This window comes from Pseudochaenichthys georgianus, chromosome 24 (genome assembly GCF_902827115.2).
Source record: "Pseudochaenichthys georgianus chromosome 24, fPseGeo1.2, whole genome shotgun sequence".
NCBI lineage: Eukaryota > Metazoa > Chordata > Actinopteri > Perciformes > Channichthyidae > Pseudochaenichthys > Pseudochaenichthys georgianus.
In genome coordinates, this window is record NC_047526.1 from 11915956 (window position 1) to 11934809 (window position 18854).

General features: G+C 43.2%; 1 protein-coding gene across 1 annotated transcript in view; it reads right to left on the reverse strand.

Moving 5' to 3' along the window:
- The window catches only part of LOC117439802 (neurexin-3b), a 298311-nt gene extending 279972 nt beyond the window's left edge, over positions 1–18339 (reverse strand). The window contains exons 1-2 of the mRNA XM_034075888.2: positions 18263–18339; positions 15075–15236 (exon numbers count right to left, since the gene is read on the reverse strand). Of these exons, the coding sequence (XP_033931779.2) occupies positions 15075–15176 (102 nt within the window). The 5' untranslated portion in view covers positions 15177–15236; positions 18263–18339. The remainder of the gene's footprint in view (positions 1–15074; positions 15237–18262) is intronic.
- Positions 18340–18854: the final 515 nt, after the last annotated feature.

Sequence of the window (18854 nt, forward strand, 5' to 3'; positions counted from 1 at the left end):
TTCTTGAAACGTGATATCCTTTACAAAAGGTATACATGGGTCTAAAAAAGGTGACTTGTTTACTTTGTCTATAAAACGTAAACAAAAAAAGATTGAAATGTAGATTATAATTAACATAAAAGCCCAAAGTGACATCTTCAAATGCTCTGTCATAATCCACACAGAAGGAGACCATTTCAAACAATCCTAAAAAAGGTTATTTAAAATCCTAAAGTTGACTGACAAAAAAAACATATAAATATTGCAAGTCTGTATTTTCTTACAAACAAATCAGGCTCTATTTTTCTATGTTCGACCGTGACAGCTTTTTCATGTGTTATTTATAATAATTAATGAATACAAAATAAAACCTTATATCATCCTATCCCTACACAGGAATAGAATAAAAGCAGAATATGCTTAAAATGTAGAAAACTAGAGTAAAAATCACATAAATAATTAATAGCTTATCAAAATATTTGCCAATGGATTTCTGTAGAATGACCAATTGATCGTATGGACCTATTGCAGTAAAACAAGGACATCATAGGGTGATGCTGGTGCAGTGTTTGAATATCATCTAAGCGTGCTACTACTGTATGACTCATGGCCCGAGGGATGCTCTCGGTTTGTGCTGTCTGTTTGTCTGCATGTGATTATCAGCTAACCTCTGGATATGAGAGAAATCTGAATAGTACATGAAAAGAGAAAGCAAGGTGAAAAAGAGGCTTTAATGTACCTCATTTGGAATTTACAACTTCTTTGTAAACACTGCAGTGTTTTCTTCACTGGAAGAGTCATGGCACCAGAGATATATTATTTAATAACAATACCGGTGAAATTCCACAATTCTCAATAGCAATTTGATACCATGGTCTATCCATACACCCATGTTCCACAGCTTATCTGCAGTTGGGTCGCAGAACGAGCAGTTCCAGAAGAGGTCCCCAAGACTGCCCTTTCCCTGACCACATCAATCAGCTCTGACTGGGCATTCAAAGGGGCTCCCAGACCAGCGTGGAGATATATTCCCTTCACCTGGTCCTCAGTCTGCCCCTCGGTCTCCTCCAGGTTTGACGTGCCTGGAATCCCACCCTGGGGAGGCGGCCAGGTAGCATCCTTACCAGGCGCCCTAACAACCTCTGGCTCCTAGCTACGCGAAAGAGCAGCTGCTCTATCTTGGATGACTGAACTTCTCACCTTATCCCTAAGGGAAGTGCCAGCCACCCTCAAGTGAAAACCAATTTATTTGTTTCATGACCCATCCTTCATGATTATGAAAACACTACCCATCTTCAGCACATCCCAAAGATTCTCAATGGGGCTGAGGTCTGGACTCGGTGGTGGGCGATCCATGTGATGTCTCAAGCTCCCTGAACCACTCTTTCACAATGTGAGCCCACTGAATCCTGGCATTGTCATCTTGGAACATGCCCATGCCATCAGGGAATACCATTGATGGAGAGATATATTCACTATATTCAGGTCGTCAGCTGACCTCCTTCTTTGGGAACGTAACATTGCTGAATGTAGACCTGACCAACTGCAGCAATCCCAGATCATACCACTGCCCCCACAGGCTTGTACGGTGGGCACTAGGCATGATGGGTGCATCACTTCCTCCGCCCCCATCCCTCTGGAACAGGGTAAATCAAGATTCATTGATTTGGTTTTAATAATGCCTTGGACAGTTCTTCACCGGATGTCATGTCAATCCTTAGATGTTTCTTTGCTTGATGCAGGCCAATAATTCGACCCCTGATTAACATCTGTTCCACGACCACAGGATATGTCTTCTGACATGGTTGTTTAAGAAATGAGAAGCTGCATCAGCTAGGGTTAAATAACTTGTTGCCAGCTGAAACATAATAGTCACTGCATGAATTATCCAATGGAAGGCTCTTACAGATTGGCTTACAGTAGTTACATCAAGTTGGTGGCTTGTTCTTTGGACGGGCAGTGTACGAACTGCAATGACCGGTTGTCTTTTTTACACACACATTAGGAAATTGTTGACGGGTAGTCATTTTTACTGAAAGGTGCATGAATGCTCCAAAATGCAAATCCAGAGAACTTGCGTTCACTGGCTGCCAAGAGCTAATAGCTAACTAGCTCTCATGTCAGTTACGAGACCATTGCTAACATTGAAGCATCATCAGCTAAGAAATGTATGGCTCCTGCATGTCAATAGTGACTTTATTATGTTTCAAACACCTTTTATATCGTCCTCAGGATGGCGGAAAGCCGTTAGTCTCCCTTACCCTGACCCTAGTAACCCAAAGGTTTGTAACGTTTTCAGTATATTGGATTCAACTTGGTACCAGAGTATGAATTCTCGTGGCATCCCTATTCTTGCCGACTTTTTTACAAAGTCTCTCTGCAAAGCGTTTCTGGTACGTACTAATCTTCACATCAGCCAGCTCCTGATATGTTTTGGGATTATGATTTTGTCTGATGTGCAGCAGTCCGATCTATAAGCTAATCAAAATGATGCCATAAAAGAGGAACTGACTGCTGCTGCGATTTGTCCCTCATCTTATCCTTTGTTATGGCTGTGCCTTGCTAAGCTTTCCTTTAGCCCATCAACGGCCTTATGGGGCCCATTCATAGTGAAAGCACAGGGGACTGTAACGACTCCATAAAGCCGGGATTCTGTCTCTTGCTCCTGTATGGTGTATTGATCGGGCCCTGGTAAGGGAAGGGCAGGTGGGTGGAAGCGTGACACACACACACACACACACACACACACACACACACACACACACACACACACACACACACACACACACACACACACACACACACACACACACACACACACACACACACACACACACACACACACACACACACACACACACACACACACACACACACACACACACACACACACACACACACACACACACACACACACACACACACTATCTTCTCCCTACTCTACTTCAGATCAGTGCCCATGGTCCCTCTCTCCCTGAGGTTTCTCCCATTTTTCCCCCTTAAACTGAGGGTTTTCTCCGGAAGTTTTTCCTTGTACGATGTGAGGGTCTAAGGACAGAGGGTGTCGTTTTTTTCATACTGATATTCTGAACAATCTGTGCTGTTGTATTTGCTGTAAAGTGTCTCTACTGTAGGCTATTTTATTATATGTACAGCACTTTGGCTCGACCAAAAATCGTTTATAAATGTGCTATATAATTAAAATTTGATTTTATTTTATTTTATTTGCTGTCCTCTCGGCCCCGGCCACAGCTGCTGTCAGCTCATGATCTAGCCCCAGTATTAATGAAGAAGCGAGGTAATTCCATTGACGTGGAGTGAAGATACACACACACAAACAAAAAAGTCAATTGGGTGTGTGTGCAAATCCACAAATGCAACTGCACAGATATACAATACAATGCAGTATTTACTACAGAAAGTGCAGATCGGTGGGCGATTGTGGGTAAATATTGATGAAAACGGAATGAGTGACAGCACTGAGGAAACAAGAGATAGAATATTCAGTAGCAATTACTTGGGATCAATACGAGTCTGACTGCCATGGCACAGGGACTGGGACGTGACAGTGCACCAGTATTAAAGGGTTCGCTCACCCAAATACAAAATATCTTCCTAATTTGGATTGTAGATATGGTTGTTTTTAAGTGGACAGTTTAAGATATACCTGAAATGTAACCTATGACATAATAGATGTGTTGGAATATTCGTTGTGTTTCAACCGTCTCAGCTTGTGCTTTGAGTGCAAACATATCAATCAAGGTTTTGCCCAGCATGCACTTCATGTTTTCATATCATTTGTATATTTTGTTTCATAAATATTGACATGGAAATGTATGGTATGATTTGGATGCAAGTGTGGGCTTGAAGATATTTCACATTTAGTCCATCTAAATATCAGTATATCTTATCACTATTTATTTAAGTAAGTACCATTCCAATAAGCTAAAGATTTAAATAATTTAATTTAAAGTCTTTACTGGCTTATTAAAAAAGTAAAAATCAAAGATTTAAGCAAGTTCCATTTTTGGTAGCAACAGTTTCCGTGGGGGATATTCAAAATGTTGGTTGCTAGTATATTTTGTGATTTGGGTGAAATGTACCTTTATGCGGCAAAAAAGAATGCTGCAAACCTCTCTCAGGCAGTCTGCTTCAGCCGGGCCCCTTGAGACACCATTCACTGCGACACATACCCTGTCACACACAATGAGGCGTTCCATTCAATCTGTCACATGAACTTTCTCCAACCCTTCCTGCGAATGCTGCTGCAGCTCAGCTCCAAACACCAACCTCGAGCTCTATTGCTACAGCACCACCTTCACCGCTATCACAGCTATGTGTCTGATAGGGTTCCAGCTGGGGAGAGAATGCCTCACTTCCTTCTGTTTCATCCTACAAGTTAAGATGAACACATTGCAGGGAATGAGAAATAAGAGCTTCTGCAGAAAATAAATATATCCATACAATATATAAATAGCCATATTTTCTCAAAAAAATACGTTCCAGACTGAAATGGAAAGCTTAACAAGGCATCATTTGCACCAAAGTCTAATATACAATTCACAACTTCAGATCCATGCATTTAAAACTTAAGGGTGACTTTTATTCTGAAATCAATTACTTAATGTTCTCCTTTTCTTAGACCATATGTATTTCTCTGTAAAATACACAACACTCCTTATCCCCTTTAAAACAGAGATAAAGGGGCCCTATTGTGCTTTTTGGCGTTTTCCCTTTCCTGTTGAAGGTTATAGTTTTGGTGCATGTAAATGGTCTGCAAAGGCTGAAATCCCAATATCACTTCATATTAAAAATATGAACCTGAAAATTAGCATACAAGATGTCCTATTTAAGTTCATAAAACGTCATCCCTCCTATGGTTTTTAACAGTACTAAATCCAAATCAGCTCAGTCGGGGCCAGAGTTTACACCAAAAATGTGGATTTGATTGTTATCTTTAAACACGGCAAGTACTGATCTCTCGAATGCTTTTATCTTATCAGACTGAATGTTTGTTATGGGACTTTTGAGGATCAATACTGCATGTATAACACACGACATCTGTTTGCATAATACTGAGCTATGCTGTACAATAGGGTGCCTGTAACATTAAAGGGGCCCCATTAGAATATGTTGGGACTTTCCCTTTCTAGAAGTGTGTTACGTAGGTTTGTGTGCATGTAAATGGTCTGCAAAGGCTAAAATCTAAGCTAAGCTAACCATTTCCTGGTTGTAGCTTCATTCAAGAAAGTTATATTTTCTCATCTAACTCTTGGGAAGAATGCAAAACATTATTATTTCCTACGGTGAAAAACCTTTCCTTTAAAAGGAAAGAAATGTAGCCAACAAAATACCTTTCAATTTTGGCATTTGTTTACATCACAGAAGTGCTGCAAAAATCCATGGGTTTCTGGTAGGTGCAGTAAAATATATCATAAAGTCGCCGTTGTGTGGGAGGGTCTAAGCCTTAAAACAGAATCTGTTCAACTTCCTGGAGAAAAGTTTGTGTTAGATCATTCAATAAGCTGCATAGTATTAAAGAGGGTGCCTGCTATGAGGTCGCCATTCAGTCTGAAGCAAAGAAATTAAAACTTATTTCCTGCAATTACATTTCATCTGTGATAAGTAACAGATACAAAATGTTTTAAAAAAGGGAATAGTTATCATGTGTTGTTAGCTGCACTCTTTCAAAAGAGCATGACTTTCGAAAAAAGAGTTCCAATTTTGTCAACAATAAAAAACATTCCTCTCAAATGCTATCAGTTATCATAGGTGTAATTGTGCTCCCTGGGATACTGACTCCACCATTTAAAATATATTTTCAGCACATTTATTGTTGTAATATTATAACACCGGGTTTAAAGTAACCAAGATTTCCAGATATAAACATGTGCAGGATGAAACTTAGTTGAGACTGTACAAGGGTGAAAGGTGAAATAATTCCATAGAAATCTGAAGATGGAACTCATCCATCACTGTTTGGCCCTCTAAGTGGATATTAAAGAAATAATTAAAAAGGACAGGATGACATTTGCATAAGTATTGGAGGGGAAAACAAGCGTTGCCTGAACATACTGCGGTGACTAACACAAAACTGATGACGACAATGTTCCCCTCAAATGCCAAATGTCGGTCTCTTGCCCTCGCTCCTCTTCCTCTCACTTACTCATCATTCTCTTGATCTCCGTCAATATCGGTATTTTCTGTTTGTGTCTCCCACCTGCTGACATCCACCTCATATGCACTTGTCTTGGCCTTTCATTTCTTCAACACTCCACCTTCTACCCGGACATACTTCTCTGATATTACTCATCAGTTCCTCTCTCCGGCTCCTCCTCCGTCTGCAGACATGCCCCAGCTGCCCCCGCAGTCTGACACAAGTTGCCAGTTGCCGCCACGGGTGCCCTGTGACACCGGAAGGAGGGGCTGGATGGCGTGAGAGAAGGGGGCGGGGAGGAGGGGGGTTGCATAAGGTACTGCAAACATCAGGCTGACCGGAGAGTTAGCCCCAATGGCCATTGAGTCACGTGACGCGCTGCGGCACACATGGCAAAACACGCGCAGAGGACGGGACGTGTGTGTGTGTTGTGTATGGATGACATCCCATAATGCCTACGGCGGCAGATGAGTGCAGTGGAGAGGGCTTGTGATGGCAGCGGCTCTTCTGTTGGTCGGACAGAAGAGAAAAGAAAGCCGCTCGTTGTTGCAACACATGCCTGCATCGGTTTATTCATCAGCTTTAAGTGTGTTTTTCTTTTAAATATAGAGTCCAATATGCACCGACATTCTTTCTTCTGTATCGTTTGAAGCACCCTGGCCAGACGTTACTCAGCGTCAGACAGAAATACTGACGCACTCGGATCTGAGCAATGGGCCAAACACGACTGAATCATTCCCTCATTATCTGGGGGATATTGGATCTAAAGGAAGAGGTGGAGGGGGCAGGAAAGAATAAAGATGGTGTAGGAGAGCAAGAAAGAGCTCGAGACAAAAGGATGATGCATAGGGACTGCTTGTCGATGAAAGAGTTGGGCTTTGTTGTGAATGAATAGAAGGATGAAACAGCCGGTCGTGAGCAGTTTGCTTAGTCCTGGGTAGCAGCTGGCATCATGCCTGCTTAATGGAGCAACGGATGATGAACAGTTGAGGATCGCACAATACTACCACTACCCGATACCACATGGTGAATCACCTGGAAGGTTCTGTCCACCAAACGCTCCCTCTCAAGGGCCAGCTCATGTTGAGTCACGCTTCTTGGGATAATAATGGAAACAAACGGAGGATACCAATGCCTCTGCAATGTGGCCTGTGATGACATATGACTGCAGTGATGTATTAGCCTCCTTAAAGCTGCACTTATAAATATTTTAACATGAGACATTTTTCAAAAGACTACTGTACTGTTGGATGAGGAAAGGGTTGTTACGATCAGACAGAGATTTTTGAACACCCTTTTTTTAAATATGTATGAAACCTCATGCTAGTTGCTTTTGCATTGCTGAGACTCTTCCGTTTTAGCTGGATGGCCCTGAACACCTCCAGTTGTAAAAAAAATAAACCCAACGTCATTGCCGTTTTCCCCCCTAGTCCAATCAGATGAACTGAAATGTGGGCTGTCTATAGAGGCTGTTGTTAGATACCCTGAACTACTTTACTAACTGTAGTTACCATGGTCTCGACAGGAGAATAATGTACAAGGCAAAAGGGCTTGAGATTTTGGCAAACCCTAACCCTTGCTTTCATGAATTCAAAGCATTATCTATTGGTTAGCGTACAGTTAGTGATGGTCTTACATTAATAATAATAATACGTTTTATTTCGAGGCGCCTTTCAGGACACCCAAGGTCGCCTTACAGTGCATTTAAAAGTTAAAACAGCTAAAACAAAAACGGAACACAATTTAATCGAACCGACAAGGCAGTACAGCAGCATAAAGCATAACACAGGCAAGACAAGAGTGTGGAGTGACGGAGTGAGAGGGGGATCTGTGATAGCAGGTTGAATGTGTTTTAGAGTGAGTAGGCCAGTTTAAACAGGTGGGGTTTGAATGTCGTGATGGAGTCAGACTGTTTGATGTGTGGAGGCAGAGAGTTCCAGAGCCTGGGCACGGTGCAGCTAAAAGCCCTGGTTCCCATGGTGCTAAGGCGGGAGGTGGGGACAGTCAGGATTCTGGCTGAGGATGAGCGCAGGGAGCGGGAGGGGGTGTATTCCTGGAGGAGGTTTGAGAGATAGGTGGGGGTGAGGTTGTTGAGGGCTTTGTATGTAAGCAGAAGGTTTTTGTAGTCAATCCGTTGCTGAACAGGGAGCCAGTGAAGTGCGATTTGGTACAGGTAATGATCCGGGCAGCCGAGTTTTGAATGATTTGGAGTCTGTTGAGTAGTTGTGTGGGTAGGCCAGAGAGGATAGCATTACAGTGGTCAATCCGGGATGTGACAAATGCATTAACCAGGATTTCGGTGCTGGATTGTGAAAGGGATGGGCGGAGTCTGGAAATGTTGCAGATATGGAAGAAGGCAGTCCGGGTGATGTTTTTTATGTGGGGTGCAAACGAAAGGGTTCTGTCCAGGATGACGCCAAGGCTTTTGACTTGGCTGGTGAAGGATACAGGGAAGCCGTCGATCATGATGCTTGGGGGTGGGGTGGTTAGTATTTTGGAGAGGGTGTTTTTTGAGCCGATGAGCAGGGCCTCAGTTTTACTACCATTTAGCTTCAGGAAGTTCCTGCTCATCCAGCTCCTGATATCCTGGAGGCAGGTGGTGAGGGAGGTGGCGGGAGGGCGGTGTTGGGTTTGGTTGAGATATAGACTTGCGTGTCGTCAGCATAGCAGTGAAAGTGGATGCCATGGTGACGGAGGATTGTGCATAGTGGGAGGAGGTAAATGATGAATAGGAGTGGACCCAATACTGACCCCTGGGGGACACCCAGTGAAACAGGAGAACACCCTGACCTGTGGTTCCCCAGCTGGACAAACTGTTGTCTGTTGGTAAGGCAGGAGGAGAACCAGGAGAGTGCAACACCAGTGATCCCAATGTCAGCCAAGCGTTCCAGGAGTAGTGGGTGGGAGATTGTGTCGAAGGCAGCGGTGAGGTCGAGGAGGATGAAGATGGTGAGCAGTCCAGAGTCAGCTGCACGGAGGAGGTCGTTGGTGATTTTAACCAGAGCTGTTTCGGTACTGTGCATTGAGCGGAAACCAGATTGGAAGGGTTGATGGAGGTTGTTTGAGTCGAGGTGGGACTGGAGTTGAGCGGCAACCACCCTTTCAAGGGTTTTTGAAATGAAGGGAAGGTTGGAGATGGGCCTGTAGTGGTTAAGGTCAGCATTGGGTTTTTTGAGGGTGGGTGTGATTGCAGCCATTTTGAAGGTGGGGGGTACAGTTCCAGAAATGAGGGAGGAGTTAATTATTTTTGTGATCATGGGGGAAATGGACGGCAGACAGGCTTTGATGAGGGTAGTGGGGAGGGGATCAAGCTGGCAGGTGGTGCATTTGGCTTTGCAGATGAGCTTGGAGATGGTGGCTTCTGATGATGGAGTAAAGTTGGAGAGGGTGCTGGTGGGTGGTTGGACCGTGGTGGCCATCCAGAGTGGGTCCGTTGAGGGGGCGTCTGATGAGGCCAGCTGTAGGTGGATGTTGCTTGCTTTGGAGCTGAAAAATTGCAGAAAGTCAGTGCAGCGTTCAGGGGAGATGTTAGGAGGGAGAGTTCTGGGGGGCTGAAGTAGGTGGCTAACTGTTGAGAAAAGGGCTCTCGTGTTACCGGTGCCAGTGCTGATGAGGTTGGAGTAGTAGGTGGATTTGGTAGTGGAGAGGGCGTTCTTGTAGTGATGTAGGTGATCAGCAAAGATTTGGGTGTGTACTGATAGTCCGGTCTTTTTACACAGCCGTTCAAATCGACGACCAGTTGTTTTGAGACGTTGAAGGTCGGAGGTGAACCAAGGAGCGGTGTGGGCAAAGGAGACTGTGCAGGTTTTGACAGGGGCCAGGGCGTCAAGCGAGGAGGACAGACAGTCATTGTAGTGACTCACCAAGTCAGCAGGGGAAGAGGATGCAAGAGGGATGGGGTAGGAGTTGATCAGGGTGGTGAGATCTGTGGGGTCGATGTGTTTGATATTTCTGAAGGAGATTATCCGTTCTTCTTTAGCTTTTGATCGGGGGGCGTGAACCTCAAAGAGCACAACTTTGTGGTCAGAGATAGGAAACTCGGCATCGGTGATATTACAAGGAGTAATGCCAGTGGAGCAGATCAAGTCCAGTATGTGACCTTTATTATGGGTAGGAAAGTTAACATGTTGTGTGATACTAAGACAGTCGAGGAGTGAGATGAAGTCATTGGCAAAAACACTGGATGGGTCATCAATGTGGATGTTAAAGTCTCCAGTGAGAATAACAGTGGGGGACATTGCACATACAGATGTTAATAATGAGGAAAATTCAGTGAGAAAAACAGCAGAGGGTTTTGGTGGTCTGTAGATGGTGACAATAATGATGGGTTTGGGGCCTGAGAGTTTAACAGCTAGACATTCAAAGGAAGAGTGATGGGGGACAGTGACAGCAGTGACTTTGATGTCCTTACGGTAGAGCAAGGCGAGACCACCCCCTCTCCCGGTGTTGCGGGGTTTACACATATAGGCAAAGCCCGGTGGAACGGCTTCATTTAACTGGGAGAAGTCATTAGGCTGTTGCCAAGTCTTGGTGAGGCATAAAAAGTCAAGCTTTCTGTCCACAATGAGCTCAGAAACCAGCAGGGCCTTACTGGTGAGAGATCTTACATTGAAAATAGCTAATTTCAATTAATCAAATGGCGTATAGGTGGCTGCTTTGGGCAGTGGGGATAACACAGTGTGATTGACAGTGCAGGTGACAGTGCAAGGGGGGCGGGGCTTAGTGGATCAGAAGGAGCGAATGTTTGTGTTATTGTTGTGTTGTGTGTCCAGCGAGTTTCGACCAGATCCACGACGGACATATCTTGGTCATTTGAGGAGAATGTCACGGTGGGCAAGCAGAACTGTGGGGGTCTTGAAGTTTGATCTGAGATGCAGTAGTTCCATTGCAGAGTATTTCAGCGGCAGGGAGGCGCTCGTGGCGGTGTAGAGTAGAGCGATCCATATGAAGAGTTTGACAGTCTGCATGATGTGAAAAGGTGGGGAAATAGTATACTCAGCAGTTTCATGATCCGGTTTATGATCAGGAGGCTACAACTCCCGCTTGGTAGAGGAGGAGCAGCGAATCGGCTGCATCCAGTGGTCACAACTAAATCCAGCTAGCTTGACAGCTGTGGTGGCGGCGGTCCAATTTGGCTGACAGGCTGCTGGAATCCAATGGGTCCGGTAGAATCCACACAGAAATGCAGTCAACAGAAGATACAGGGTTGAACGTTTGAAGATAAGATCCAACACAGAAAACTAAAATGTAAACTCAGATTGAGAAGCGGCGAACAAGCAGCGCCAGCGTCCTCTCCCTCTGCAATTAACTACAATTAGCATAATACCTTTTTTCTGCCACACTCACTGACAGTCAGCTTTCCGTGCCATGTGGCTGCCTGAACAGACAATTTGGCAGTTAGCATCTGACAGTTTCTATGTGCTGGGGACCCTGCTATACATTTTCTAACATAAAACTTGTGGGTACTCAACATGTCTAGGTTCACAGTGCTGGCACTCATTTGGTGGTCGTCCTGGCTGATCTAAGTCGGACAACAACAAAAAAGGCAGTGTACGAAACAAGGAAAGCGTCACTCATGGTATGTTTTGCATTCTGCTAACATGCTCTCTCTAAAAGGGGCCTGACGTTGTTAACCCTTTGTGCAGCTTTCAACTAATTGTTTTTGTTTCCTGTAAATGTGCCATTGTGTCGCAAAGCTCTTATCAACCTTATTTCCAGATGTATGGGCAACGATTGTTGGACAAAAAACCTTTTGTTAGGGACAAACAAAGTTAGCAACTAGATGATCAACATGTTAGAAAATGTAGCAGCTGACAAACCAGAAGTAGGAGGAGACCAAAAGCAGAGCCAAAAGGGGAGTGATATCGGATACACATTGGTAAGTAAGCCAGAAAGATGACAAGAAATAACAAAATGAGGTAAATAATTGTGCAGCAATACAAGCATACAAAAATACAGGCTGGATAGCTGTAGCTATTATGCCCCGACCATCTGGAACAATCTACCAGAAACGCTGCAACTCTTACTACTTTCAAATCCAGACTGAAAACTCATATTTTCTCCGCTGCTTTTGATTGAGCTGCAGTATGGCTTGTATTCATGTATTCTACTGTATACCTGTTGTGTTTTTTTTATTATCTTTGCTTTTTAATGCCCGTTTTTAAATGCCATTTTATAATGTGTTTCTGCTGTATTTCTTCCATCCATCCATTCATCCATCTTCTCCCGCTTATCCGTGGTCGGGTCGCGGGGGTAGCAGTTCCAGCAGAGAGCCCCAAACAAGCTGTATTTCTTTGTAAATGTATTTTAATGAATTTTTGTAAAGCACTTTGAATTGCCGTGTGCTGAAAGGTGCTATATAAATAAACTTGCCTTGCCTAACAGGAAGTGTGTACAAAAGCTGTACAATACATAGGATATTTTCTCCTTATAATTCAATTGGAAATGCCATTGGTGGATGGGTGAGGAGGCTCAGGTTATTGTGGAATTTACCACATCACTAGTATGTGCATACAAATTCAGAAGGTGAACTACTTTCTTCCCCTTGCTACTTGGTATGGACTACACAACCAGTTAGAGTAAAAAACAAACAAGTAAGCCTGGCAAATACAGTATGTGTACAGTTCTTATAACTCTGTGTTCACACATTCATATTTAATCATTACTCTGATGCAACTACTAGCTCCGGCGAAAAGCTTCAATAATTCTGTTGCAGTCGAGAACTGAGTACCAACGCATCTTTTCACATTGCAAAAAGAAAACATGAATAGCTTGAAATAAATTAACAATACGGATATGTTAATGGTACTCTTTGTGCTTGTGGTGTGTTTAATGGCAACCACAGACTGAAAGAAAAACCTAGCCTAAGAAACACTAAGATGTTAATGATGACAGGTACATTTGCAAGAAGTCAAAGCTCAGGTTGTGCATATCTATTTATTCACACAGCCGTAAGCAACAGTAAAGGCATGGCTGGGTCGGTGCTTCTAATGTATGCACTGTATTTGTGTCTGTGAGAGAAAGTGTCAGAGCAGTTTGAGCGTGGTCGAGAGATGCAGAATCTAGAGAATCTGGTAATGACTGGGGGAACAGCAGCATGAGTGGTAACATAAAACAATGCAGACAAGGTGACTTTCTCTAACAGACCTGCTTGTTTGCTTCTGTGTGTGCGTAGCCTCAAAGCAAGAGGAAGTAAGAGAATGTATATAGTGGTCCGATGGAAATGCAATGCATGTTTGAAGGTGCTCAGCATAGCGGCACATCAAAAGACTTACTGGCTTTTGACAAAATTGAGAAGGTTGTGATGGAAGGAGAAAAACAGCCAGAGGGATGACGAAAGGCAGGTTTGAGAAAATGATTTGGATTATGAAATTGAATTTAAACTTATTCATAGTGTTAGAAATGGAAATGAGTAGAATGACTAATATAAATAGTTGGGTTCAACTCATTTATTAAACACTATCCTTGCTTCCATAGATGTATTTGTATGCGCATTTGAAAAATCACATTAGTAAAGCTGTATTTAAACAGCAGAATTGGACACAATTTCCTTAAATCCATAATAAAGTTTTATGTTGTGTTAAGGTGGTTTTTGAATTTGTCGAAAACAAGTTTTTTTTGTTGCCGAACTACTACTGAAAAATGTAACTAGCAATCATTGAATTCATGTGTCTTTGTGTCCAGACAGCATGAAACATGGACGATACTATTTGACATTAAAGAACTAATAAAACATGCTTTAAAAAGTAAACTGGTATTGGGGACACAGTTTATAGTTGTGGTCATTACTGTGGATCTTGGTGTATTTAGAGTTTTTAACACGGAAGTTTCTTATTAATGTGTGTCATGAGATTGTGTTGTCGATTGAAATACAAGTAATGAATTGGTTGATATCTGATCAAAGCTAGACACATCTATCAGTTCCTTCACAGGATGAAACACGCACAATCAATTAGTGTTCACAGAGTTAGATTTCAACATTTGATATGATCCGTCTGATCTTTTCTGGCAGTGTTCCAATCAACTAAGGCACATTAGTCCTGTAATAACAACAGAACTGACCTTCCTTTTAACACTGTAACACAGCTTTCAAGATACAACTGATGTGAACACAAACTGCAGGTCCACAATACTCTCCAAAATGATTTTATAACACCAAGGAAGAATCTCTTATGGTGACAACATGATGTGTTCTTTCCTCTTTTCCATACTGCAGCTACTCCACTAAGACACACACTTGCCCCCAGTTTGGGAAAAACCTAACGCCATTTCTGAGCCTGCTGCTAAACTGCAGGAACCAGACCAGACATGTAAGTTGTTTTCCAGCACCAAAGGGCCATCAGTTCTCCCTTTATTATCCTTAGTCTCTGCAGAATAAGTAATGGCGAGCAAAATAGTAAATAACGGGGTACTTAATACTTTTTCTGGCTCTACAGACAAGCTTGAAGGGCCAGCGAATGCATTATAAATGTCCCGAAACAACAACGCTTATTCCTATTTCATCATAAGCAAATATTTCTTCCAGAATGCGGTCCATCGGGAGGCGTTTCAGCGGCACACTCAAGCCTTATGCTGCAAATTACATGTGACAGAAGCAATTTTGTGATATTTTCTTCACACACAAAGTGCAGTAAGTGTTATGAATTAGATTAAGCGGGGGAATATTGAAAGTCGGATACTTCCGCTGCCAACTCAGCAGCTTTAATTGATAATGCAATTTTGTTTTACTCTCAATTGCCTTCTTTTTCAGGAAAAGGGTGCTGATAATTTTTTTTATGCCGTATCACAAACAGCTGCACTTGCTGTGTGAATACTAGTAGAATGTATGTGGGTGGCTGCACATGTATGCATGACAACAGTTTGAAAAATGCAGGTATAATAATGCAATACGACAACCCACATTGTATACTAGTCATGTAATGAAACGTGTCTCTCCTACCTCTTTGAGGCAGCCCATGAAGTTGTTGCTAACAGGAGATCCGGGCAGATCCGCAGTGCTGGGGCTCCCCCCCACGTAGAAGAAATCATCGGAGCCCAGCATGGTGTAGTCTTCCTGGGTGTAGCCAGTGGTTGTGAGGATGCCATCCACGGAGATAGTCACCTGTTGAGGGGCAACACATAGCCAAAGCCATGCCATTACACTCTGGTATTCGATGTCGTGATGTGTATAAAACAAACCACCTTCCTTGGTCTGCATTCAAAATAGTTTCTTTAGGTCTCACACTGTTGGTTGCTTTCTCATTGAACTGTTTTTTGGTTTTTTTACGGAATCCTTTGGTACCTTTCAGCGATTGTTTTGGACCAGACAGTGTTTGGATTTTGTTAATGGAATTTTTGCCATAGGATTCACAGGACAGGTAAAGAAAATATGGCCCAGGCATATTTTCTTTATCTTTGATGGGGGTAAGAGAATGGATTGTAGGTTTGGTTCGGAAACTTTAGGTTGGGGGGAGGGTTAGTACAATGTTCAAACCAAGGACAAATTGACTACACTTGTCTTAGGTTTCGGGTTTATCTGCTAAATGCAGACACACATGTATACTGTACACACATAGGTGGGCACACACGCATACGTACACACTTTCACTCTCACACCATCCGTCTCACTTTCGCCAATCTCTCGCAGACATCTACATCTATATATCCACGCACATGCAAACGAAGGGGGGCTTTTCACACCATCAATGTGCAAACCAAGGTCATCACCATTAGAAGGCAAATTAACCACATTTAATTGGACATGTAAGGGAGTAAGTGGATCAATGGTGCCAGGCAAAGCTGGGGGCAGGCCACACAGACTCCGAGACTCATGCGCAATCAAGACCAGAGCCCATATTCAAACACACTCTCAGAACAGCTGATCTGGGATCAGGTTTAGCTCAGGTGTCATGGCTGTGTTTTCAATGTCACTGGAGCAGACCGATAATCCTAGATCAGTATGCTTATTCTTAGAAATGTTATGAATATGGGCCCAGGGGTAACGGGGGATCAAGGTTAGCTAAAACACAACAACACCACTTTCACTAGCATGCTACAAAACACACACAGGGGATGTGGGGGGGGTTGAGTGATAGGTGGAAGGTGAGTGAATTAGAGTGTTAGTGGTTATTTGGATGACAGGGTTGAGGTTAAATGAATTTGGTAGGTGAAGGGTAAATGAATTGTGGGCATGCCATGCGCCATAGTGAGTTGGAAACAACTGTCAGAGCTCCCGCAATGAAGGTAAAGGGTTGCCATTTGTTGGTCTCTTTTAGGGCTCGGTGTCGAGGTCCCATCATTGGGATTGTGGCAAGCTTCTGTCAGTTCTGTACGACAGTCCTCACAAAAAATGGGGACTTTTTGTGCAACATTTTTTTGATAAAAAGTTAGTCGCCTTGACTAAGGCAAAGAAATTCAATTTTGTTTTATTTGTTGGAAATCTGCAGTAATGTGGAAGAAACAGAGAAAAAAAAAGTAAAAGCCAAAGTGAAAAAAACATAATGGGGGATTGTGGGGTAAAGAAGAAGGCTGTTGGCAGGTCAAGGAGGAAATTGAGAAGAAGCGAAGAAAGAATTGCCTGGTAATACAAACCCATCTCCTCATTTTTTGATAAGAGTGTCTAGGATGAAACTCAAAGAGAACGAATAAAAGAAGAGAGGGGGAGGGGACACACGGCAAACCCAAAAAAAAGACAATAAGAATGATATCTACCAGACAATGTAGTTTGTTTACCATAGCGTGTCCAATGCCTGATTGCTTTCCAGAAAAAGGGGAAGAAAGGAAATCAAAAGAATAGTGAACAAAAAAGGTTGTTAATAAGGATGGACAGAAAACTAAAACCAAAAGCAATGATGAAGAATTAGGATGTTAGTTAGTACATTAGTTGGTTAGATATTTGTTAGTAGTAAAAAAATGACTTTTATCATGGATGAGTTAGTGTTACGGTGAAAAAACACTACGTGGCTCGTCAGAGATTTGCTGTAATAAAGTGCCAGCTTGCCATCCTAGCCACATTTTCTACACCAGAGTCCTGCGAAAAGAAAATGTAGAGGGGTTCTGAAAGATGTGGTAAAAATGTGTGTAGGATGGCTTAAACCCCGACAAAACTTGTAGCGTTTTATTCACCCTTAGTCTAACAAAGATAGAGAGAGAAAGACAGATTAGTAGAGGGAAAGAGAGAGAAAGCAGCCCATTGCTTCTTAGCTTCTAAAAAGTGTGTGTTATCCTGTTGGAATGTGCAGCTACCTATTTACTAACCTGAGAGGCGAAAGCCTACTGTCAGGGAGGGTCAGGAAAATCGGCACTTACTTGTTGTGCTGCTCTGAGAGCAACGCTAAATGTTGTCTCACCTTGCAAACAAACTAAAGGTTGGAACCGAGACACGTCTAGACCTCCACACAGCCCTGGCTCTCATTATCCTCTCTTTCTACTTTCTAGCACTGATTTCTTCACCCGACTGCAGTACAAGCTCATTTTAAATCACATTCAGTAAACAATATATGTCAAGTAAGAGATTATGTTCATGTACGACAGATGTACATATTTGCTGGAAATGTATTTCCATCTTTAAAAAGCTTCATCTGAGCTATACATACTTCATTAGTGGACGGCTCAAAGGCAAACACCCTCTGAAGGCTTTAAAGTGAGTCTATATTCTCCACAAGCATAAGAACAGTTTCTGAAAGCAGAAAAGATAGCGACAGCGCCTGATGGAAGTGTCAGCTTAAGGGAGAGTGAAGCAAAATAGAATCATCCGATAACTTTAATTATAGGAGAGGGAACTCACGTTCGATAAGCCGATGAACAGGAGAGGAGAAAACACCTAGAATAATGGAACCTCGACTAAGCTATCAATCACATGCGGAACAACTGCTTTGCCCTGTTTTCAAACTGTTCATTTGTGGAGAAGAAGTTGATCAATGGAATTAAATTAAATAGAATGTAATTGTAAAAACCAAAAGTATAATGACACATCTATCTCAATAATGTATCTGAACTGTGGCAATGGAATGGCAACCAATCAGAAGTAGGTGACATTCTTAAACGCCAGCTCTCTCTTAAAGCTCCTGGAAGCAGGTGATCTAAAGCGGGGGGGAAAAAGAGTCCACCTGTCTCCAACCACCGTCCATCACTGCTACCCCCGATTACCTGTCTCAGGTTGCGTGTCACTTTGATGTCGTGCCAGCCGTGGTCATTGAATTTTCCGTTGACCGGCTCCACGATGGCCTCAAAGGCCCCGGAGCCCAGATTGATGACGAGGGAGACGGCGCCATCTTTTAGCGCCAGGTTGACATAGTCTGCGGATTTCCCCGTGTGGAGGAGCAGGCCGTTGCGTTGCCAGGTCTTGAAGGACAACGTGATCTCGTCGCTGCTGCTCTGGATGGGGTTCTGGGACAGGTCGTAGCAGAAGTACTCCGAGCCGCGGAAGGTGGCCACGTTCTCCTCCCTCGCTGAAACGACAAGGGTAGAAATTAAATGTTACTTTTAGGAGTCGAATACTTTTTAATGACGATCAGAAGTACCGTACTTTTCGGACTATAAGCCGCGACTTTTTTCCCTATTTTTTTTGTACAGCTAACGGCCACTAGGGAACCTCCTAAATCTATGGATTTTACAGGTAAAATTAACCACCTTTAACACTATGGGCTCTATGACCGGTCCGCGCCCACCACCTTTAAGCGGCGGGCTCCAGCAGGAAAAGCTGGAGGCCGGAAAGAGTGAGACAGGTCGCGCGCCAAAG